The 23,484-nt window shown below is 43.9% G+C and overlaps 1 protein-coding gene and 1 long non-coding RNA gene across 8 annotated transcripts in view; one reads left to right on the plus strand and one right to left on the minus strand.

Annotated features, from left to right (window-relative positions):
* The window catches only part of Xylb (xylulokinase), a 46,330-nt gene extending 33,953 nt beyond the window's left edge, over positions 1–12,377 (minus strand). For 3 of the 7 annotated variants that reach the window (XR_005735857.2, XR_005735856.2, XR_002484891.3), the window contains exons 1-8: positions 12,239–12,376; positions 11,425–12,127; positions 10,138–10,220; positions 8,378–8,447; positions 6,346–6,426; positions 3,758–3,844; positions 3,045–3,173; positions 1,954–2,019 (exon numbers count right to left, since the gene is read on the minus strand). Coding sequence is in view for 4 of the 7 variants with exons in the window: in XM_040290025.2 (XP_040145959.2) it covers positions 1,954–2,019; positions 3,045–3,173; positions 3,758–3,844; positions 6,346–6,426; positions 8,378–8,447; positions 10,138–10,220; positions 11,425–11,481 (573 nt within the window). In the remaining 3 variants the exon portion in view is untranslated. Of the gene's footprint in view, positions 1–1,953; positions 2,020–3,044; positions 3,174–3,757; positions 3,845–6,345; positions 6,427–8,377; positions 8,448–10,137; positions 10,221–11,240; positions 11,365–11,424; positions 12,128–12,238 lie in introns of those variants that run through there. The other 4 variants (XM_040290025.2, XM_078038130.1, XM_013362015.4 and 1 more) reach the window with 3 other exon arrangements.
* Positions 12,378–17,119: 4,742 nt separating this feature from the next.
* LOC144369775 (uncharacterized) lies at positions 17,120–21,613 on the plus strand. Its single transcript, XR_013429533.1, has 2 exons — positions 17,120–17,253; positions 21,064–21,613. It is a non-coding gene; the product is annotated as an uncharacterized LOC144369775 (long non-coding RNA).
* Positions 21,614–23,484: the final 1,871 nt, after the last annotated feature.

Below are 23,484 nucleotides of genomic sequence, written 5' to 3' on the forward strand. Positions count from 1 at the left end.
CTTCCACATACCTTAAGTTACTGAATACTACTGACACAACAGGAAGAGAGTTTTAAATTGGGGAGGGAAGTGGAAACTTTGAGCAAAATCCAAGCAAACAGTGGAGACTGAGTATCCCAGATAAGAGCAGCTGGAATTCCAAGAACTGACTCCTGGGGAGAGCACTCACTGTCTGCAATTTCTGACAGGCCATGGAACTGTCAAGATCAATGAAAAAACAAACCAAAAGCCCGTGAAAAATCTGGGCATGGAGAAGCTGATTTTCCATATAGAATCCACGGGATGCGACCACAGGACTCAGAATGAACCAAGACACTCCTGGGGGTTTGGGATATATTTAAATAAAAGCTGGGTCCCTAAGAATCCAGACCTTAAAATCATGTGACAGATGGAATCACAGACAGAACTTAAAATGTCAGCCTGAGGGTCTGAGAATCCACATGAGCATCGTGGGCTCCAGGACTAGTGGACAGAGTGCTGCCACCTCCTGCCCCCCATCAGGCCACCTTTATTCCACACACAGAGCTTGGAGAGGCAATCCCCCATGGCTAATGCAACAGAGTCATCTGGACCTTCAAATCATTAAATAATAAACTGCATGTGAATTTCCAAGATTAAAAGGGTACTTTGAGTTTATTGTGAGATGGTCATCTTCTTATTACAAGGAAAAAAATCAACAGCCAGGGTGTGGAGCTGCTTCTTGGGTAGCATTAAGTGCTGGCTTTTGGCAACTGGGCTGCCAGGAAGAATCTGGGTTCCTGTGATCCAGGTTGAAGGACCACAGCTGGAGACACAAAGCTCCAGTCCCACCTGTCTACAGAGAAGACCCTGACCCATGCCAATCAAGTGCCCAGCAGCCATGCCATCCTGCATCAACCATACAGGAAAGTGAATGGGCAGAGAGCCCCAAGACACCCAGATCTCCCTCTCAGGTGGTCTCAGAAAGACCCAAATTCCCACCACTTCTTCCCTGCCCCTGCCCCGGACTCCTGCTGGTCATGAAAGCCCCTGATTTCTCTTTCTCACAAGGCTATTGTTTTTGGCAACAGCCTGACAATGAGGGAAAAAAGCAAGTTGAATACAGTCATGCACTGCTTAATAACAGGGATATGGTTTAAGAAATACGTCATTAGGCAATTTTATCATTGTGCGAACACCATGCAGGATATTTACACAAACCAAGCATACTACATACCCAGGATAGATGGTGGAGCCTACTGCTTGCTTCTAGGCTACAAATCTATACAGCATGTCACCATACTGAATACTGGAGGCAATAGTAACACAATGGTAAATATTTGTGTATCTAAATGCATCTTCTTTTTTGGGTACTGGGGATTGGACCTAGAGGCATTTTATCACTGAGCCATATCCCAGCCCTTTTGACAGGGTCTTATTAAGTTGCTCAGGGCCTCACTAAGTTGTTGAGGCTGGCAATCCTCCTAAGTTGAGATCGCTACCACATCTGACTTCTAAACATATCTTAACGTAGAAAAGGTACAAATATTTTTTTTTTGCCTTTATGTTCTTATATACACATAGTTTTGGTATCTTCAGAATAACCAATACCAGAAACTCAAAAAATAAAAATAAAAAAATAAAAACACTTTTAAGAGACTAGAAGCATAGCAGTTTTATTTACAGCATCATTGTCACAAACACATGAGAATGCTCTGCAAAGTTAAGACAGCTCTAATGTCACTAGACAATAGGAGGTGTTCAGCTCACAGTAATCTTTTTTTTTTTTTTCCCCACAGTACTAGGGAATGAACCCAGGGCCTTGCACATGCTATGCAAGCACTCCACCACTGAACTACATCCCCAGCCCTATTTATTTTTTACTTTGAGACAGAGTCTTGCTAAGTTGCCTAGGCTGGCCTCAAGTTTGCCACCCTCCTGCCTCAGCCTTCTGAGTATCTGTGACTTTCAATCAAACATGAACATTGAACCAACCTCTGTGCGTGAGTAGGCCTCAGGGTTCTTCTGGTATATCTTTGCAATCTGGTTTCCTGTAAAACGCTGAAAAAAGAGTGCAAATTCTTAGAAATCAAAATCCTACACAGAATAAATAACTCCATAAAGAGAGTTTAACACAGCATGCACTGAATATTTGGTGGTAAAATAAAAACTTTTAAAAGGCCCCTAATCTGGAAATGCTTAGTTTCTGCTGTACAATCACACTGTGTATTTTAGCCTTTGGATCCTTAAATGTTCTAGGTAATCAAATACTCTGGCAATAAACAATCCCCCTGTACCCAAAGGACACAGAAGTAACTTCTGGGCCTTCTGGGAGGGCCTCTCACTTGTCGGGACTGGACAAGCCTTCATGAACTGAGGCACTTTTATGCAAATATTCTCTCCATCCAACTTCCTCTTGTTTCAGGTGGCCTAAGATGGATTGATCCCCTAAACCTCGATTCCAGTGAGGTCACATGATCCATGGAGGCCAATCACATGATCCCTGGGGCTGGGGCTGAAGTCAGCCAGGCACTGCCCGGTCTTATATTCTCTGACTACTTTCAGCTACAAAAATACCTACAGTGGTGCACTCAGGTTGTAGCTCAGTGGTAGAGCATTTGCCTAGCGTGAGTGAGGCACTGGGTTTAATCCCCAGCACCACATAAAAATAAATAAACAAAATAAAGATATTGAGTCCATCTACCACCAAAAAAAAAAAAAAACCATAAACAATACCAACGATGGAAGTGCTATTGTGTCCAAGTTTCAGAGAATGAGACTGAGGTTGCCGTGATCATACCCATGTACAGTAGTAGCTTGATGTGAGTAGATTAGCTCGGTTCACATCCCAGCCTGACCTGGGAACTCATGGGAAGAGGCTGCCCTGGCCTGGTACGTGCCCAGGGAAGCAGGATAACCTGGATCAGGAGGCCGGGACACCATGTCCCATTCTGGCTCCCTTGGGTAGCACCAGCAACACTTCACATGACTCCCACAGAGATTCGGTGCCCACTCCACCCTCCTAGACACCCATTTTTAGAGAAAAGATCTGCCCTACTCCCCAGCCCATTGTGGGTGCTGCCTACCTCATAGGCGCGGGACCCTGTGAGGCAGCTGAGAGACTGGGCCCCACCCATGGCAGCCTCCAGCTGGCGGCACTGGGCTGTGGTGCTGGAGTCCATCCACACTGGGCAGTCGCTGATGGAGAAGCAAGTCTGGAAGGAAGCACAAAGGTGCAGACTTGAGCTCCACGGTAGACTCAAAGAGCAGGTATAGCACTTCTTCCCAGGATGTGCCTTTGGGAGACCCATCAATGGCAACCCTTTGGCCTGGCCCGGGGGGGGGTCTCTCCCTGAAGGCCTAAAGGCAGAGGCTCTTCCAGGGAGGGCACCTGAGCACAGCAGACAACACTAGAGACTACCAGAAAAGAGCTGCAGCTCTAGTCAGGTGCAGGTTTTTCAGGGACTTCTGGAACTCAGGAAAAAGGGGGAAGGCAGAGCCCCTGACTTCACAGCATGCACCAAGGGGAGACTCTCCAGAGGCATGCAAAGGATGCCAAAGTCATTTTGGGAGGAAGGGACTTATGTGATGCAGGTCATTAACACCTGACCCCCTGCCCAGACAGTGGGGAAACTCCACCTGGGGAGGCAGGACAGACCACCCACAGAACTACTGCTGAAGCCAACTCCTTATACTCTCAACAATGCATAAAGCCCCAGACTTCCAGGCCCACAGGAGTTGGGGCCCTTCTGCCCTCTCTGTTGAAGTTTCTCAGACTCACAGACATGGTCACAGTTACCTTCAGCTGCTGATGCAATGGGAGGTCTGGTGACAGTGCCGTCAGTGCCAAGCTGGCCCCAGTCTTCCAGTATATGCTTCCATGTTGCTGTTGAAGGGAAACCCAAGCACATGCTCATGTGACCACCCACTGGTATCACAGCCTCCTGGAGACACAGAAAGTCCCAGACCACACACCAAAGAACTGGGCTCCAAGCCTGTCTCTGCAAAATCCTAGTTAAAGAGCTCATCACCTTTATGAGATTTGGTTTTCATTTCAATAAAATGGAAAGAACTCTGCCCTGTCACACCAAAACTTATAGGAAAGTTCCAAGAAAGAATTACTCTTCTGTATCTTGGTGCCTGTTGTAAAACTGTATTTAAATATACTGATTGCAACATTACCTAAAATTCACTCGTCCTATTCATTCAATCAATTGAGACCCTAGATCACACCAGACATAGGACAGATGAAAAGGATATTATTGACTGTATTTCTCAGGATATTGGAGTTAAGTCAGGGGAAAAGATACAAATCTATAATCACAAAACCCTGTGGAGTTGCAGCAACAGGGCTGTGAGAACATACAGAACCTAACCAGGTTGGAGTATAGATAAGTCAAGTGGGTGCTGAGTGTTAGGACAGAGTTAGGTGTATGGGTGCTCCACAGAGAAAGCATCCACAGGTGAGAGCCAGCCTGGCAGGTCTGGTGAAGGGTGGCATTCTAAGCAATGGGACTTTTGCTAGAGCAGGACCTAGGCAATGGGATGGAGGGAGAGGAGGCAGCCTGAGCACCCAGGATCTTGAAAACCAGGCTCAGGAGATTGGGATCATCTTGAAGGTGGTAGGAGCCATGGGTCTAGAGGGGAGTGCTGTGGCCAGGGCTGAGCGTATAAAAGGGCTCATGGGAGTCAGGGAAAAGTAGGAGGGAGGCAGAGAAGCTACAGCAGAGGCCTAGAGGGAAGTAACGGATACCTGGCCTGGGACAACAGAGATGGTGCTGGCAGAGACATGGTAGATTCAAGAGTTTCTAACAACTTGGATGTGGAGTGGGAAGATGGAGTAGTAAGGATGACACATGGCTTGTACTCGTGGACAAGGAGTACAAGAGGACAATGAGAATGCCCTGACAAAGGGAATCTGAAGAGAAGGAAGTATGGGGTGAAGACAGAGTACTCATCTAGGACATTCTATTTGAGGCACTTGTAGGGTACCTAGTCATGGGGACTGGAGACATTATGGTTTAGAGACAATGCAAGAATTTCCAGAGGTGAAATGATTATGAGCAGTGGGACCTAATCCGTGACTTAATCCACAGATAGGGGTTAACTGGGCAGTAACTATAGGTAGGCAGGCTGTGGCTGGAGGAGGCAGGTCACTGAGGGTTTATATTTTGTCCCTGGAGGGCAGAGCTCTCTGCTTCCTGCCTGCCATGTCCTGAACTGCTTTCTTCTGCCATGCTCTTCCGCCATGATATTCTGCATCACCTTGGGCCCAGAGCTAGGGGACTGAGACCCCTGGAACCGTGAGCCCCAAATAAACTTTCCCTTCTCTATGTTGTTCTTGTCAGGTCTTTTAATTACACTGATAAAAAAGTTGACTAAAACAGATGTCTAGGAAGGCAACAGGTGTCCAGGCCTGGGGTTCAGGTGAGAGGAAATGGATTACCGAGTAATCCTTTTAGTTTAATGAGAATAAGAACAATAAATTCCTATTAGGTCAGGGGTAAGGCAAAAGGCCTCTTTAGAAGTCCATCTAGTGAGAAGGTAAAATCCTAGTGACCCAGTGAGAAGTGAAGGGACTCCAGCACAGCATAGGGACTAGAGGATGAGACTGGAGGTGGTGTGGTACTGACTTCTCTTTCTAGCAGCTACATGAGCTTGGGCAGGTGACATCATTTCTATGTGCTTCAATGTCCTTAGGTAAATGTCAATAATAATAAAAACCATAGATAACATTAAATAAGGTTTATTATGTCCTAGTTTTCTCTATAAAATAATGCTCACATAACTCTATGACAGATGAGAATCTGGAGGCACTTAGAAGGCCTGTGACATTCCCCAGGTCACAGCTCGTAAACGACAAAGTTGGGCATGCCCAGAGCTCTTACGCTGATCAACATAACCAGTACCCTCGTAGAATTGCTACAGGGTCTAAGATAATGGACATGAACTCCTCAGTGCAATCCCTGGCCATACTAAAGGTTCAGTCAGCATTCTTTGATACTATTATGACTATGACTCCTACTACTAAAATTACTGCCATCATTAGTATCGTTTCTTATCTGGCTTTTACTTCCAGGAAACAGAAAAGCAATTTCAGTGCCCCCAAATAGTCATAATAAATTCATGTTGAATGTTCCATCCTCTTTAGAGGACCTCTATTTGGTTCGCTCACCAAATTGTCCTATTTTACATGCTGCTTCATCATAAAAACTGTCCCAGATCCTTGTTTGATAAAGTAAGTCCATACAGTCTCTAAGGTGAAATAGCTGGAGGCACTTTCACTAACAACAAAATGTGTGTCCCAAAAGGAGCCATCACCTTCTCACCCGGCCATTGTCTCCAACAGCCACCCTCAGAGGACCAACATGGCTATTGCACACAAACCTGGCCTGCCCCAGACAAGGCGAGGACTTGAGAGAAGTCAAAACCCGAAGCCTTCATCTTCTCCAAGATGATGTCCAGAGCCTGAGAAGAAGAACAGAATCCACCGTGACTACACTGAACTACTGAATCGGGTAAGCCACAGCCTCAAAATGGAAATGCAGTGCTTGCCATTACAGCAAGGGCTCTGGGCAGAGGAAGAAGGTCCTAAAGACAGGATCTGTAAGCACTAGAATACGTTAATTAAACAAGTAGGCATCAATCAAATAAAAAGGTCAACTATGCTAAAAATGTTTGAAATAAATGGAATCACAAAACACAAACCTTTAAAGTTTGTTCTTCAATTTGTGGCTTCCAAGCACTCAGGAGAAGCAAAAACAAATCAGCTCAAATTTAGGTTTCTTTTTAACCCACTATATTAATGATCTGACTTAACAGAGAAGTGAAAAGCAAAGCAGGGGGAGAGCTCCTCCATCAGAGGAGGGCTCCAGGCCCAGACTCTTTGTGTCCAGGAGCCCAAAGTTGAGGATGTGGGTAGAGATGGTGGCCATTTGTCACAAGTCCCCATTCCACCCTCCAATATCTGGTTGCAATTATCTTTCCAGCAAGACACCATGAGTGGGGTGAGTGGTACGACCAATAGACCCTGACACTACCCCTAAGATTTCACGGTAGGAAGTACAGATTCATCTCAGCCTGTGTCTTCCCTGAGGACAGAGGAATCACTCCAGCTTTTGCTTGATCCTGCTGTCCCCGCATCATGCTGGGAGGGCTCCCTCCAGCCCTGACTATGCTGCCAGCTGCCTCTCTGCTTGTCAAACCTTTGGCAGGGTCTAACAAATTAGGAACAGTTCCAGAAATCACCCTGCCCCCACCCCCCCACCGAAGCCTGGATCCTTTCTCCTGTGCTTGCCTTCCCAAAGAAGGCCTTTGTATATCAAATGCTGTTACTGTCATTTGTGCGACCTCTTAACAGAAAATCTTGCCTCTAACTCCCTGAACCCCCACCTTGGCTCAGCTCTCTGAAATACATTCCAGCTAATCTATCAGGTTAAAATCTATCCTTTACCCAATCCTCCAGTATATGAATCATGGTCAGATTGATAAAAAAAAGAACTTATACTAGTTAACTTTTATCAGGAAGAATTTAATACAGGAATTGGTTAACAAGTATCAGAAAACTCAAAAAAGCCTTTGGCAGATACACCAAATGCTGCCTGTTTGGCCTCTAGTTTCAGAGACTCTGGTCTCCCATGGGACGTGAGGCAGTCCAAGCCCTATCATGTCTATCTGTGCTGTCTACATCCCCGGTCCTACAGCCCCATGGGTCACTAGATCCAGCCACAGGCATCTTCCTTTCTTGTTAGTCCTAAGCAGGCAGGCTGATCTGAGCATGACTGGTCAGGCTCTAAGTCACTAGTATGAATGCCCACTCCCTGAAGCTGAAGGGTCCAGGGAGAAAAGCATAACATTCCAAGGGCTGTTTGGAATTCAAGGTAGAAGACAGACCACAGCACCTGACTGATACTTCCAAGTATATTGAAAGGCTTTCTCTGTGGTATTTTAAAGATGGCAGTGGTGAGCTCAGAGTGGTGGCACAAGCCTATTATTCCAGCTTCTCAGGAGGCTGAAGCAAAAAAAAAATCACAAGTTCCAGGCTGGCTTGGGAATAATGAGACCCTGTCTCAAATTAAATTTTGAAAAAAGTCTGTGGGTTTAACTCAGGATAGAGTGCCTGTCTAGCATGAATGAGGCCCTGGGTTCCATCACCAGTACCAAAACCAAAAACAAACAAATAAATATGGTACTAGCAGAATTGGCAGCTGTATGACTCTGGTACCTGGAAGTCCTTTGTGAGTCCTCTCACAAAGGCTAAGGCTGAACCTGCCCTAGGAACCAAACAGACTCCCTTAAACCATGAGGACCTGGTCTCAATAGATGCTCTCATGAGCTTCCACCTTGGAGCTTCCTAGTAAATCACTAAGACTGTCAGTGAGACAGGCTAGGGACAGAAGGAAAGGATGCCTGTGCTTACCTGGATCCACATCAGGACTGGAGAGGTGACTGTCAGCCTGTCTTTGTGCACATGAACACCACCCTGAGTCCTGCAGGGAGAACAGGAGAGAATGTTGGGGGAGCCTCAGGGCAGACTGACCGAAGTGAAGGGTGGCAGATGCTAGAAACTGGCTGATGAACAACCCCCACCCCAGCTTTAAGCGGAACTCTGAGAGGGAAAGATGGAGAGAGAAGGCATGGAATCACCCAAGGTGGCCCAGAGGTGGCAATTCTCAGAAAGGATCTTCTAGGCATGAGGGTCTGACCAGGGGAGGCATGGTGCAGAGGCCAGAAAGGAACTGGGAGAATGTGGGGATGAACTAAAAGCCCATGAGTTTGGAGAAGTCAGGGACAGCTGTTATAAAGAGATGCTACATCTGCAGGAAGTTTTCACCTATCACAGCAGCCCTGGAGTGGTGGAGGGGTAGGTATGTGTGTGCACGCACAGTACTGGGGTTTGAACCTGAGGATGCTCTACTGCTATGCTACATCTCTAGTCCTTTTTTATTTTTTGAGACAAGGTCTTGCTAAACTGCTCAGGCTTTCCTTGAACTTTGGATCCTCCTGTCTCAGCCTCCCAAATAGCTGGGATTACAGGTGAGTGCCACTGTGCATCCTTACCAGGGATTCCTTGAACTGGAAGCCCTGGAAGTTTCCTGGAACCTTCTCCTCATCTTCATCCTTATCTCACCCCTAAAGGACCTTTCTTCAAAGAGCTGGTTTAATAAAATCCAACACTTACAACTATAAATTAATATTTTAAAATAGGTTCATAATCCACACCATCTATTAGATATCTCGTGATCTAACCATTCTATCCCTAATAGCTAAGAGAAAGGAAAGTATGAGTCCACAGAACTATTCACACAAGGCCAGGTGTGGTAATGCATGCCTATAATCCAAGCTCTGTCTTCTGGAGACAGGAGGACTACAAGTTTGATGCCAAAAAAGGGAGAGAGGGATGTAGTGGCTTGAAAGCACTAAGCTCACTTAGCTTACAATTCTGTTGGTCAGACATTGGGCTGGGCTCAACTGGACTCACTGGTGCATCTGTGGTCAGCTAACAGTAGCTATAGGGCTCTGCTGCTAGCTGGGAATAAAAGCAGAAGTGTGCAAGGCCTCTAGAAGCTTAGGCTGAGAACAGGGACAATGTCAACAGCTGAGGAAGTAACTCCCTCAAGTACTTAGCATGTACAAGATCCTAAATTTGATCCTCAGCACGAAAAGGAAAAAAAAAAAAGAGAGAGAGAGAGGGAGAAAGTTCAGACACAAATACACAGGCATACTTTTTATCTCTCACATGATATTCTGTGCCACCTCAGGACTCTGAAAACAAGAAGGATGTTACCAGATGTAGCCCTTAGATTTCTGCCAAAATAAACTTTTTTTTTCTTTATAACTTACTCAGTCTGTGGCATTATGAAATCAGCAACAGAACATGGACTGATACAACCAGCACAGTGTCTATTACAAAGCAGATTTCAAATGACACTTAAGACTTGTAGGAATGAATGAGCAAATGGATGAATAGCATTGGGAAGAAATGGAGAAGAAAGTATTCCAGGTATAGAGAAAAAAAAAAAACTCAGAGATCTGTCAAAAGCACCATTCCTAAAATTTTATAAAACCATAACACTGTGGTTCATGAATGTAAATTTTGGAAGAAACCCAAAGCCACCGGCCCCCACACACACACACACACACACACACACACACACACACACACACACAGGTACATACCCAAATTCTGGAAGGTCTCTGTCAAAATGCACACTGTCCTCATAAAAGACATTCAGCTCTGCATCAATAGCAACAACTTTCACCTGGAAGACATTAAAAAAAAAAATAGCATAGAGTTTTCCTCAGCTTCTATACTGGCCCAGGAGTTACTAACATCACTAGGCAAGGTTCAGCCTAAACACCCCCTGGGAGGCTAGGGTATATCATGGTAGCCATGGCAACAAAGGCTTCATCTGGGGACATATCCAAAGATTTAATAAAATGAAGAACCTGAATCGTGGCTCCCCAAACAGCCAAAAGCCAAGACCCTCTAAAGGTAACTAGTACAGATGAGCTGGTTCCAGTGCCTGGCAAGGAATGGAGGCAAAGGGGCAGGTGTCACTCATGTCTGCAGAGGTCTGAGATACCAGGCAAGGCCCATGGGCTAGTCTCAACAACCTTGATCATGATCTAGACACATTTAATGTCCCGATGAAGCATATTTCCAAGCTTGGGAATTTAGTTCCTTTCCTGGACAGATGGGGAAACTGAAGTCCCAAGGCAACTGGAGTCCCACAGGACATTCCCCTTAAAGCTATCTGAGGCCTGCTCCCTTGGCCCATCTAAAGACGGGGGTGGGGTGGGGGGTGGGTGTTTGACTGTATTTATCCCCCAGTACTTATAAAGAGGAGTCCCATGGGCATCCCATGCTCAGTTTGATGGCACATTTTAATTCTGCTCGCCTGTCTGCAGGACCTGAAAGCAGCACAGACCTCCTCTGGCCAGTAGTCCTGGGTCCACAGACCCAAGCACACTGGTGCATCCAAGGGCAGCCAAAGGGAGGGGCAAAGTCCATTTTTACATTGTGCCCTTTTCAAAAAAGAATGGGGGTAGGCAGTTGGAAGGGTGATCCATTTCAGGTCACTGGTTATACACGTAGCACGCACGTCTACCAGTCTGTTGGCTTCTCTGCCTCACTGATTTGAATGTCTTCGAGTCCCTCCTACTCAGTGCCCAGGTCAGCAGGCGAACCGCCCCTCTCTGGACACGTCCCTGCTACGTGCCAGTTGGGTCCCGCCGGGGGGCGCCCGCCGTTTCCGGAAAGGCTGGAGTCTAGAACGCACCTCTCCGGCAGGGCATCGCCCTGCAGCCACGCACCAGGAAGGGGCGCTTGAGCCCCGGGAAGCTCCAAAGTGCGGCGCACCCGCTGCTCGGCCCAGGGATCCCAGGGCCCGGTGCCAGCAAGCCCGCGCGGCGTAGCGGAGGCGATGGCCCCGCCCCGCAGGCAGTGGGGTCCTGCGACCGTACCTGCTGCGTGCTGAAGTCCCAGCCTAGGCAGCAGCTACGAGTGACGTGCTCCCCCATATCCCTGAAAGGTCCAGCTGAGCGATCGTCCGTGAGTCCGTCCCGCGGCGTGACTGTGACCGCGCTCCAACGCCCAAGCTCCCGGGCCCGCCCCTCGCCCCGCCCGGCGGGACTGTGGACCGGAGTCACGAGGCGGGCTTTCGCTCTGGCGCCGCCTGCGGGGGGACAAGAGCTGGGACCGCGTCCGGCCTGGGCCTCTGGCTTCGCACCTGTGCAATAGACCGGCCACCTGAGCAGCCCACTTCCCTCCCAGATTCATTGGGATGCCATCCTCATCTACTGTCAACACCAGCCTGCCCTAACGCGCCCCGCTTGCTCCGAGGACTCCAGACCCAGTGGTTTCACCTTTAACCTAATTTGTCCCTGCCTGGCCCTCTGGTGGCCCAGGTTCTGAGAATCCTCCAGAGCTATCTCTTGGGTACTAGAGCAGCTATTCAACTATGGTGGTGACTCAGGGGTCTCAAGGAAAAGTGTCCTGGAGTTGGAAGCTCTGTGTCCTGACAGGCTCTGTCCAGACTCAGCTCATCAGAGTGTTTCCCCATGGTGTCACATCTCATTCTCTATTTAAAATCAGAGCTCATGATGCCACCACGGATGGGGCTCATTCATTCCTGTTGCCAGCTGGTATTGATGGTCCAATGTGTGCCTATGGTGAAGAGAAACAAGAACCAAAATCAGACCCACTGCCTTCAGAGAGCTAAAGTACCTTCTTGTTCCAAGGACCAACTTCTTTCTAGAAGCCCTCCAAAACACCCACCTGTTTGAAACCTTTCCCAGGCCTCCAGAGCAATGGTCTGTTCGCTGTCTCTCTTACTGGCTGAATTTGAACTGCTTAGCAGCCAAATGGAATCCTCCTCCTTGAAGGAACAGGAAGGTACCAAAGTACCTGACCTCCAAGATGTTCACTGCTTTTTGGGGGCACAGGCCCTCCAGTGGTCACCACTTGCTATGACAATAGCCAAATACTGGATACTGGTCAGGAGCAATGTTGTGACCTGCCAAGCACATTTCATTCTCACAGTGATGCTAGGAGTTAGATAGCATTAACTCCATTTTTTTTTAGTTTTTAAAAATTTAAATTTATTTTATTTATTTTATATTTATACATGACAACAGAATGCATTACAATTCTTACTACACATATAGAACACAATTTTTCATATCTCTAGTTGTATACAAAGTTTATTCACACCAATTCATCTCTTCATACCTGTACTTTGGATAATAATGATCATCACATCCCACCATCATTAGTAACCCCATGCCGCCTCCCATTCTCTCCCACCCCTCTGCCCTATGTAGAGTTCATCTATTCCTCCCATGTTGTCTTTCCCTATCCCACTATGAATCAGCCTCCTTATATTAAAAAAAAAATCAGCATTTGGTTTTTTGGGATTGGCTAACTTTACTCAGCATTGTATTCTCTAACTCCATCTATTTACCTGCAAATGCCATGATTTTATTCTCTTTTATTGCTGAGTAATACTCCATTTTATATATATGCCACATTTTTTTTTATCCATTCATCTACTAAAGGGCATCTAGGTTGGTTCCACAATTTAGCTATTGTGAATTGTGCTGCTATAAATAATGATATGGCTTTGTCCTTGTAGTATGCTGTTTTTAAGTCCTTTGGGTATAGACCGAGGAGAGGGATAGCTGGGTCAAGTGGTGGTTCCATTCCCAATTTTCCAAGAAATCTCCACACTGCTTTCCATATTGGCTGCACCAATTTGCAGTACCACCAGCAGAGTATGGCATTAACTCCATTTTTTAAACTTTTTAATTAAAGTATAAAATAGAGTAAAGGTTATAAAGTACACTAATCTTGACTCTTAAAAATCTATTATAGCTAGATTCAGTGGCACATGCCTGTAGTCTCAACAACTCAAGAGGTTGAAACAGGAGGATCACTGAGTCCAGGATTTCAAGGCCACCTGGAAAACAAAGGGAGAACCTGTCTTTTAAAAATTAAATTAAATTAAAAATAGGGCTGGGGATATAGCTCTGTGGTAGATCTTGCCTATGTGCAAGATCCCTGGGTTTGATCCACAGCACTGCAATCAATTAATCAATTGATAAAAATAAAATATGTATACACCCAAATAAACAGCACCAAGATCAAGGCATAGAAAATGTCCAGCATTCCAGAAGTTACCTTCATGACCTTTCCCAATCAATAACCCTCAAGATAATTGGTATTCTGGTATCTACCAACACATATTCAATGTGAACTCCAAATAAATTATGACCCTCATTTTATACAGAATGAGAAACTGAGGCATAGACAAGTTTATTGACTTGGCCCAGATCCCAAGATCAATGGCGGATCTGGGCCTGAAGCTGTGAAACCTGCCTCTAGAATCCACGTTTGACAACTAAATAAGTAATTATGCTGCAGCCATTCACTAGGCAGCCTTGTGGGAAGACTCAGCAATCTATGAATGTTTCTGAAATGCCAAGGCTCCTGGCTTTCCCCAGCTGCCTCACAGAAAGACCTTGTCTTGTTCAGGGGTGCCTTTCTCTATGGACTGTGGCACCTATCCGTTTCTGGTGACTCATCCCCTCTTTTGATAACAGCCCTTTTACTGTAGTCTTAGGGGAAATGAGGTCATAGAGCTTGTTTGCCAAAATAGGGAGAATGCTGATCTGATCCTTTATCAAGGAAGGAAGACAGATATCTTTGTTCCAAGTTGTCACAGTGCCTCTCAAGTTGTACTCCCTGTTGATCCATGAAAAGGCAACCTAGTAGGTGAGAAGTTTGGAAAACCCTCAGCATTCTGGCTGGAATCCCCATAGCCTGAGGCTGGTGTTTTGCTTATCATTCTTAGTATAAGCCTAAGCTTGGCTTATACTCTGAGCCGGAACCTACCTCCCTACCCAGGACCGGTTAAGACCCCCTGCACTAAATTAATGACAAAGTAGATATTGGGTGGTATTGAGAAACTGATGTGACTCCATTTTTGAGAAACCAGCCTCTACTTCAGAGCAAAGCCTGTCCAAGGAAGGGGGTGTGACCCTTGTCCTTGGAAAAACCCACAGAGCACTCCAAGGCACATACCCACCTTGCTGAGTTGTTTGTCTGCAAATAACAGGAGAGATCTGCAGCACCAGGTGTCCCTGACTCAATTAGGCTAGGTGAGGACTCATAGCAACCCCCTAGTAACCACCAATCAGCATGAGACAGGGAAAATACCTGGGATGTCAGATGCCCCCCCCCCAGTATTTTTTGGTGGTTGATAACACATTGGGAAACCATGTAGTTTAGCTTGTCCCCCCCTCACGGATTAAACCAATCAGTTAAAATGAATCCCCCTCTTGTATTAACCAGTCTCCTCTACCCAACTTGTTCCTGCCAGTGAATGTGCTAATCACTGTCAAGAGTTGTTGTTTGACTTTTCCGAGGTGTGAAATGATTTGCTGTGTGATGTAGTGACACATAGAGTATCCCCAAAAACCTATAAAATCTCACTGAACAAAGGCCTGGGGCTCATTCCTTGGGACCGCTGCGTCAGAAACAGTTATGAGTCCAGGCTTGAGCTTGCAATAAAGACTCTTTTGTGATTGCATCGGATTCGGCTCCTGGAGGTCTATTGGAGTCCCATGAATCTGGCATTACAGTATCAAAGTGACCAGGGTTGCCTACCTTCCCCAGCAAGGTGCCTTCTCTTATCTAGTCACTGCCTGACACTCTAACCTAAGGGTGAAGTAGATGCACATAATAGGATTCCTAGATCAGATGTGCACATTAGGAAGTTTGCTCAGGATGCTATGTGCAGAATGGGGGCAACAAGAAAGAAGAAGAAATCCTTAGAACATAATCACAGGAGGCCAACTGGAACACAAGTGCTGAGGATGGAGAGAATTAAATGGATTTGGAAGATATGTAGGAAGCTCTGAGGACTCTGTGAAGTAGGAAAGGGAGGGATCAAAGGTAATACCCAGGTTTCTGGTTTAGGTAATCTATTGTGTTGCCAGAGTACTAGGTCAGAGGCCTGACTCTGGGGGTCCCAACAAATCAGGTCTGGCCACTCACTCCAAAACCAAACAGAAAAAGTAATGGTGAAAAGCAGGAAAGCAACTTTAATCAATATGGCCATATTGGGAAGACAATTGAGATCAAGTGGCTCATTCCCATCTTCGGAGGGACTGGCGTGAGCTTTAGGTTTAAATAGAGGAAGAAGTGGGTGAGAGGTATGCATATTTAAGCAGTCTTGGTCAAACTGTGGTCTGGTTAATCATTCTCTCAGCTCCAATCACACAGTTTTGTAGGTCTCATGGCAATTGCTGAAGCCTAGGGGGAAATCCACACTTGCTTCTACAGGATGTTTATCAGACTTGGATTGGAGGAATTCAGTTACCATGAGTGGATTGCTTCTGCTGCGGGGGTGTAGGTGGGGGGTCCGTTTCATCATGGAGTGGTCTGCCTACAAGGCTTCACTGTTCCTAGAAAGTACCCAGTGATGACTGGAGGCTTCTTGGTACTGCTCCAGGGCATCTGGAATGAATGCTGTAAAAAGCTGGCAGTTGAATGTCCCTGCAAATCTCAAGAATACCTTCATTACTCTATCTTGGTGTCCTCATTCTTGAAGGGGGACAAGATAGGTTAGGTAGATTTAGGGCTGGTAAGCTTTGTATTAGCATGACTGTGTGCAGAAACAAGCAGGAATCTGACTCAAAACTTTAAGGTAATAAAGGAGTCAGATACAAAATGAAGGCAGAAGTTGGACACTTCAGTGCACACCTTTAATCCCAGAGGCTTGGGGGTCTGAGACAGGAAGATTGCAAGTTCAAAGCCAGCCTCAGCAATTTAACAAGGTCCTAAGCAACTTAGCAAGATCCTGTCTCAAAATAAAAAAAAAAAAATCAAAAGGGGATTCGGTCACCACTCATGGTAACTGAATTCCTCCAATCCAAGTCTGATAAACATCTTGTAGAAGCAAGTGGAGATTTACCCCTAAGCTTCAGCAATTTCCACGAGACCCACAAGACTGTGTGATTGGAGCTGAGAGAATGATTAACCAAACCACAGTTTGACCAAGGCTGGGGATGTGGCTCAAGGGGTAACGCGCTCGCGTGGCATGTGCGGGGCGCTGGGTTCGATCCTTGGCACCACATAAAAATAAAATAAAGATGTTGTGTCCACCAAAAACTAAAAAATAAATATTTAAAAAATTTTTTAAAAAATCAAAAGGGCTAGAGATGTGGCTTACTGGTTGAGCACCCCTAGGTTTAATCCCCAGTACCAAAAAAAAAAAAAAAAAAAACAAAAGGCAGAGATGTCAAGTTTTATTCTGTTTTTAGTTACCCACTGGGCATCTGCAGACCTAAGTGAAGAATTAGTGCTTTTTAGAAAAAGCAACCTAAGACCTTGGAACACTTGGTTAACTATTGACACATAACAAACATCCCTGAACTCAGTAGCCAAAAACAACAACTATATATTTTTAAATACACATACATATGCATATTCATATGTATATATATATTAGACATGCTCCACTATGCCTAACTAAAACAATTATCTTTTGTTTTCACTCATTTGTCAGCAGGTCAGGAATGTCAGCAGTCAGCACATCAAGGCAGGCTCAGTAGGGGTCGTTCTGCTTCATGTGTCTATCATCCTCCTCCTAGAACCTGCAAGGTATCCTGGGCATGCTTGTCTCCTGAGAGCAAGAGAGCAGCATAGGACATGGGCAACCATGTAAGGCCTGTGAAAGCTCGACTTAGAACTGGCATACTGCACTTCTAAACTCCATGGAGCTGGCCAAAGTAAGTCAAGTGGTGGGGTAAGGCCATACCAAGGGTGTGGATGCAAGGAAGGCTGAGGAATTGGAGTAAAAAATGTAATCTACCACAGGTCACTACCAGGACAGTGGTTCAATTCTCTTAATAGGAGACACTGGAGAAGGTCTGGGAAAGGAAGATAGATGGTGTTTAGTCAGGACATGGTAGGCTTGAGGCCTGTGGTGTGTCTGAGAGGAGATGTTGAGCAGGCCAGTCCATTGGATACAGTTCAGAAAAGAGGTCTGGGCTGAAAACAATGATTTGGGAGTTACCAGCTCCCAATGGGCATAAGTTAGAAGTCAGAAAGGGCTCAGAGTAGGACAGATGGAGACTCCCAGGAAGAATAAGTCCAAAACACAGGAAGATACCTTAAAAGGCATGTGGTAGAAGCCACTAGAAGAACTTCCTGGGAGGTAAAGATTTTGACAGGTTTCATACTACCTAGAAACCAGTACCTCGTGTTTAACAATGAAGAGGGAGGTCATCGAAACCTCAGTAAAAGCAGACTCAGCAGAGCCCACAGACCTTACTCAGTGTCTTAGTCAGCTTGTGCTGCTATAACAAAATACCACAGGCTCATGGCCTAAACAGCACACGATTATTTCTCAAGCCAGGAAAATCTAAGGCCAGAGTGCTGGCAGATTCAGCTCTTGGTGAGGGCTCTTTTCCTGGCTTGTAGACAGATATCTTCTCCCTGTGTGCTCACATGGCCTTTCCTCTCTGTGTGTGTGCAGAAAGGGGAAACTCTCATATGCCTTCCTCTTGAGAGGGCACTAATTCCATTCATGGGGGTTCCACTTCATCTCCCAAAGGCCCCATCTCCTAAAACCATCACAGTGGGAATTAGGGCTTTAATGAATTTTGCAAGGACAGGAACATCAACCCACAATAGTTTAAGAACCCACCCCCACACACATACACACACACTGGAGATTGAACCTAGGGGTGTTTTACCTTTTTATTTTTGTTTTTATTTATTTTATTTTATTTATTTTGGTACTGGGGCTTGAACCCAGGGGCACTTTATCACTGAGCCACATCCCCAGCTCTTTAATTTTTTATTTTGAGTCAGGGTCTCCTTAAGTTGCTTAGGGCCTTACTAAATTACTTAGGCTAGCCTGGAACTTCTGCCTCAGCCTCCCAAGTCTCTGGGATTATAGGCATGCACCATTGCACCTGGCTACAATGAAATTAAAATGACATGCTAAAGATCTAAAGCAATTCTCAGTCACCGTGGCCTGCACTGACCAGTCCTAATTGGAATTTGTTTTCAGATTTTACAGTCAGTGAGCTTTGCCTTTAATTATCCTGTTTCTCTGAGTCCTGGAATCATTGGTTTGTGTAAAGGTCACAAAGGTCCCCTTTTCATCCCTTTTGAACAAGGGTCAGGGTAACTTGTTCTTTTTATCAGTGGAAGAGTTTTTGGACATGCATTCCTCAGTCCTCAGAATAACCCTGAGGATAACAGGTTGTTTGTTAAGGAACATAATATATCCTATTGACTTAAGCCAGAGTCAGAATGGCCTTGAGTAAATAGCTTCTTAAAAGAAAATATGTAGAGCCCAAACATAGGTTCAGTCTATATAATTGTTCCCTTAACTTTCTGTCCTTGCCACTCATGTCTATCTGCTGCATATCAATAGGGGAGACAGAAACAGAGGTGTTGTGACAAGTTACAGTTAAGTGAGGAGTGGACCTTCATTTGGAGTAAAGAGTGACTTACTATGCAGATAAAACCTCCCTGGTAATTTTGAGACCTGCTTCTAAGAGAAGAATCCACTCACTCCTGGTTAATTTTTCCTAGTTATTTGATATGTAGGAAATTAAAAATAAAATTTGAAATTCCTAGGGAGGGAAGTTTAAGACAATTGCATTTCTTTTGGAAGAAGTTTTCTCAGTCAGAAAATGGAACTTCAAAAAGAGAGAGAGTCACTCTGAATCTGAGGGAGAAAAAAGGGAAGGTCAGAGAGACCTGGATTCTAAGACTTCCTTCAGTTCAGCATGCCAAATGCCACACTTTGGGTGATATTTTTTTTGAGCCCCTCAAATATTAACATGCCAGGTACCATGTGAGCAATTAACTTGAAATGTGGTTGAGTTCTAGGACTAGACTGTGCTACCTTCCTTTTCATAGTACATCTTTGTGAAGCTGTATTTTCAGCAATTACTTACCCACCCCCTGAAAACATAACTCTCTCTCACTCTTTGAAGTTCCCTTATCTGACTGAGAAAACTTCTTCCAAAAGAAATGCAATTGTCTCAAAATAAAAAGGGCTGGGGATGTAGTTCAGTGGTAGAGGACCCCTGAATTTAATCCCAGGTAACAAAACAAAAACAAACAAATAAAAAAACAACCAAAACTAATGACTAAGGCAAGGTGTTGCCAAAGTCACCAGAGGTTCTGGGCTCTGTAAACTTAAAGAAAGATTTAGCAGTTAACATTTTAACTATTTAGGGGGCCTCTCTAGAATTAGAATGCTGGACAAATGGGAGGGTACCTAAAAGTATTAGGGAGGGGGAAGCAAAGGACAACTCCAAAGGAATGGCCTTGTTATAGTATTGTTATTGGGACATAAAAATGTATTAAGCTCTTTGGACCTAACTACTTAGAAGAGAACACCAAGATTAACCAAAACTCTTACTTCTTTTGACCAAGGAGCACCTAAAAAAATTGTTGAGACTTTAAGGGTGCCATGCAGGGAGAACATGTGGGAACCCCTGATCTAGTTGATCATATTTGATAGCGAGCTGACCCCATATTTTATAGCCCAGGCCCAGTCCGCATGGGTGAACTCTAGTTCAATGCAAAGAGCACCGCAGGGAATGTTCTCCTCCATGGCTATTGACCTGGGTGAAAGAATGTGTCTAGGTTTTACATAGGAGAGTAGGGTTTATATAATGTTTGCATAACTGATTTACCAAGAGGTTCTGGATCGCCTTTTGAGGTTGGCTGTGCCATGCCAGCAGACACTCCCACCTGGAATGTACAAGGCCCACATCCTACACTTAATATTTAGTATTTTCAACCTTCTATTTCCAGAATGATAAGTGAGGAACAATTTCTTAATATTGTTTTAATTTATAGTTCTCTCATTATTGATTCATTTGGATATATATATTTTAGCCGCTTGGGGTTTCCCATTCAGTGAATTCCCTGCTTCTGACTTTGCCCACACTTTTTTTTTTTTTTTTCTTTTTTGGTACCAGGAATTGAAATCAGGAGTACTTAAACACTGAGCCACAATCTCCAGCCCTTTTTAAATTTTTAAATTTTGAGACAGAGAGGGTCTCACTAAATTGCTTAGGGCCTTGCTAAGATACTTAGGGCCTTGCTAAGTTGCAAGGCTGGCTTTGAACTTGCCATCCCTCCACCTCAGCCTCCCAAGCAGCTAGAATTATAGGCATGTGCCACTGCACCTGGTCCTTTGCCCACATTTTAAATTGAGTATTTTTTTCCTTGTGGATTTTCAAAAGTTTTTTTAAATCTCAAGATGTAAATTCCCTGTAGGTTTTATATGTTGAAAATCTCTTCTCCCAATTTGCCATTTATCTGTTAGCTTTGTCCATTTTCCCTCTATTGACTAGAAATCTTTAATTTGAATACAATTAAAATCCATACTTTTTTTGCCCTGTTTCCCAGGTTATTCAGTCTTGTTTATGAAGTGCTTTCTCCACCCTAAGGCCACAAAGATTTGATGCTACATATTCTACAAAGACATTAGCCTAAATTTTCTTCTCTTTGCAAAGTCTTTGATTTTGAATTATTGAATTTTCTTTGAACCTATTGTTTTTCAGCTGAATAAATTACATCAGAACAGAAATCAGTGAGAACTAATTCATCTTGGATTACGCACTACGTATAAGCTTTTTGGAGACAGAAAAAGCTTTGTGTTGTATATATAATACAAAACTCATTGTAAAATAAGAAAGCAGAGATAAATATAAATCCAATTCTTGTCCTCTGGTCTCCAATGAAAACATTAGGACATTCTTCTTTCTTTGAAGATTTTGCAGTCACATCCAATGGATTTTACAAATAATGTTTTCTTTGCAAAATTCTTAGGAAAGTGTGCTTTATTCATAAAGATGCATTTTATATATGTAATTAAAGATTTGAAGAGAAAAGTGCTTATTTTCCCATTGTGAATATACCTGCAGTTTTTGTGTTTGTACTCACATTAGAGACAAATTTGGTTTATGAAAATTAAATGTTGTGAATATGTTGAGTTTTCATTTTTCCCTGGGTGTGATCCCCTGGCCTCACTTTCCCTTTTAAATTACTAATCTTGTATATATATATATTTATATATACACATATATGTAATAAATTGACACAATACCTTTATTTTATTGTTTTTTAATTTTTATTTTTATGTGGTGCCAGGGATCAAACCCAGTGCCTCATGCTTTTGCTAGGCAAAGCACTCTACCACTGAGCCACAACCCCAGCCCAAAGATGCATTGTTTTATCATTTATTTATTTTCAACCAGGTTTCTCCTACCTTACCCAGACTGGCCTTAAACTCCTAGGTCAAACAATCCTCCTGCCTCAGTCTCCTGAGATGCCTTACTATTAATTTTACTGTTAATAGAAAAATAGCAGACTAGTTGATGTTTTTACCCTACACATCCCTAAATCTGTGTTAGTATCCATAAATATTGAAACCATCCAGAGTTACATATTTTTTTAATGAATAAGTAGTTCTTAAAGTGAAAAGTTGGGCGTATATTAGTAGTTTTGATTCCTATCCATTCTACTTCCAAGATAAAGTTACTGAATTAAAATAAGCAAAAATTAGGAAAAGAAATAGATACATCACTTATAATTCAGATTCTTTAATTTATTATATGTATCTGCAATTTTACAACACATGTATATACAGAGGACTTTATCCTGGGATATGTTAGGAATTAAATGTTTCTTCTGTCTGTTCTATCTTAAAGGCAGTAAAATTATCTTTAAAATAAATGGGAAGCTGTTATGAGTGAAAATAAATATTTTGGACTATAGCCCCCAGCAGGGCAAACATCACAGATTTGTTTGTTCAAGTTTGAGGGTGGGGGTGTGCCTACCTCTTGTTAAATAAGTAACTCATGCAGCTGAGGTTAAGATCTTTAAAAAGCTGATTTTGCATTTATATCTGGAGGAAAGTTGGGTGGACTTTCATGTTTAAGCAAACACTCTAAAAGAGCTCTGAAGAGAGAAGTGCTTATTTTCCCATTGTGAATATACCTGCAGTTTGTGTGTTTGTACTCACATTAGAGGCAAATTTGGTTTATGAAAATTAAATATCGTAAATATGTTGCGTTTTCACTTTTTCCTTAGGATCAACTCTTCCACCCTTTTGAGCACTTAAGGCAGCTAATTAAAGTCAGTAATTCTGTATACAGGAAGGAAAGGTTCAAAAAAGATAACAATTATCTGTTAGAGTGAGATTTAGAAACCAGTGTCTAGAGGATGTTTGCATTTTAATTCACTCTGAATTGTTGAATTTTTAACTTTTGGACTAAAAATAAGGAAAAAGAAGATAATCACTGAGGGGATGTTGAACTGCTTAGAACTTTTAAATAATTCTCCTAAATAATGAGTGGGTTGGAAAAGGAAATAAAAATATAGTACGCTATTTAGAAAGCAGGAACATGGCTGGACACCATAGGATTCATCTGCAATCCCACCTACTCAGGAGGCTGAGACAGGAGGATCTCAAGGTCAAGGCCTACTTGGGCAATTTAGCAAGACCCTGTCTCAAAAGAAGAAATGAAAAAGGTTGAGGGGGGCAGAGGGGGACAGCTGAGGTTGTGTCTCCATGGTAGAGTGCTCTAACCTGGGCCGGGTTCCATCCTCAGTACCACACACACACAAAAAAAAAATACCAATAATAAAATAATGAAGGTATTAAAAAGGGGCTGGGGATGTGGCTCAAGCAGTAGTGTGCTCGCCTGGCATGCATGTAGCCCGGGTTCAATCCTCAGCACCACATACAAACAAAGATGTTGTGTCCGCCAAAACCTAAAAAAAAAAAATTCTCTCTCTCTCTCTCCCTCTCTCTCTCTCTTAAAAAAAAAAAAGGTATTAAAAAAATACTTGAAAAAAAAAAAGAAACAAAAGGACTGAGGATGGAGCTCAGTAGTAGATTACCCATGGGTTCAATCCCTAATACAAAAAGCAAGAAAAGGAAAACATCCTATTAGAACATTTAGAACATACTAAGGGGT

Source organism: Ictidomys tridecemlineatus, chromosome 2 (genome assembly GCF_052094955.1).
Source record: "Ictidomys tridecemlineatus isolate mIctTri1 chromosome 2, mIctTri1.hap1, whole genome shotgun sequence".
In the NCBI taxonomy this organism is placed as follows: domain Eukaryota; kingdom Metazoa; phylum Chordata; class Mammalia; order Rodentia; family Sciuridae; genus Ictidomys; species Ictidomys tridecemlineatus.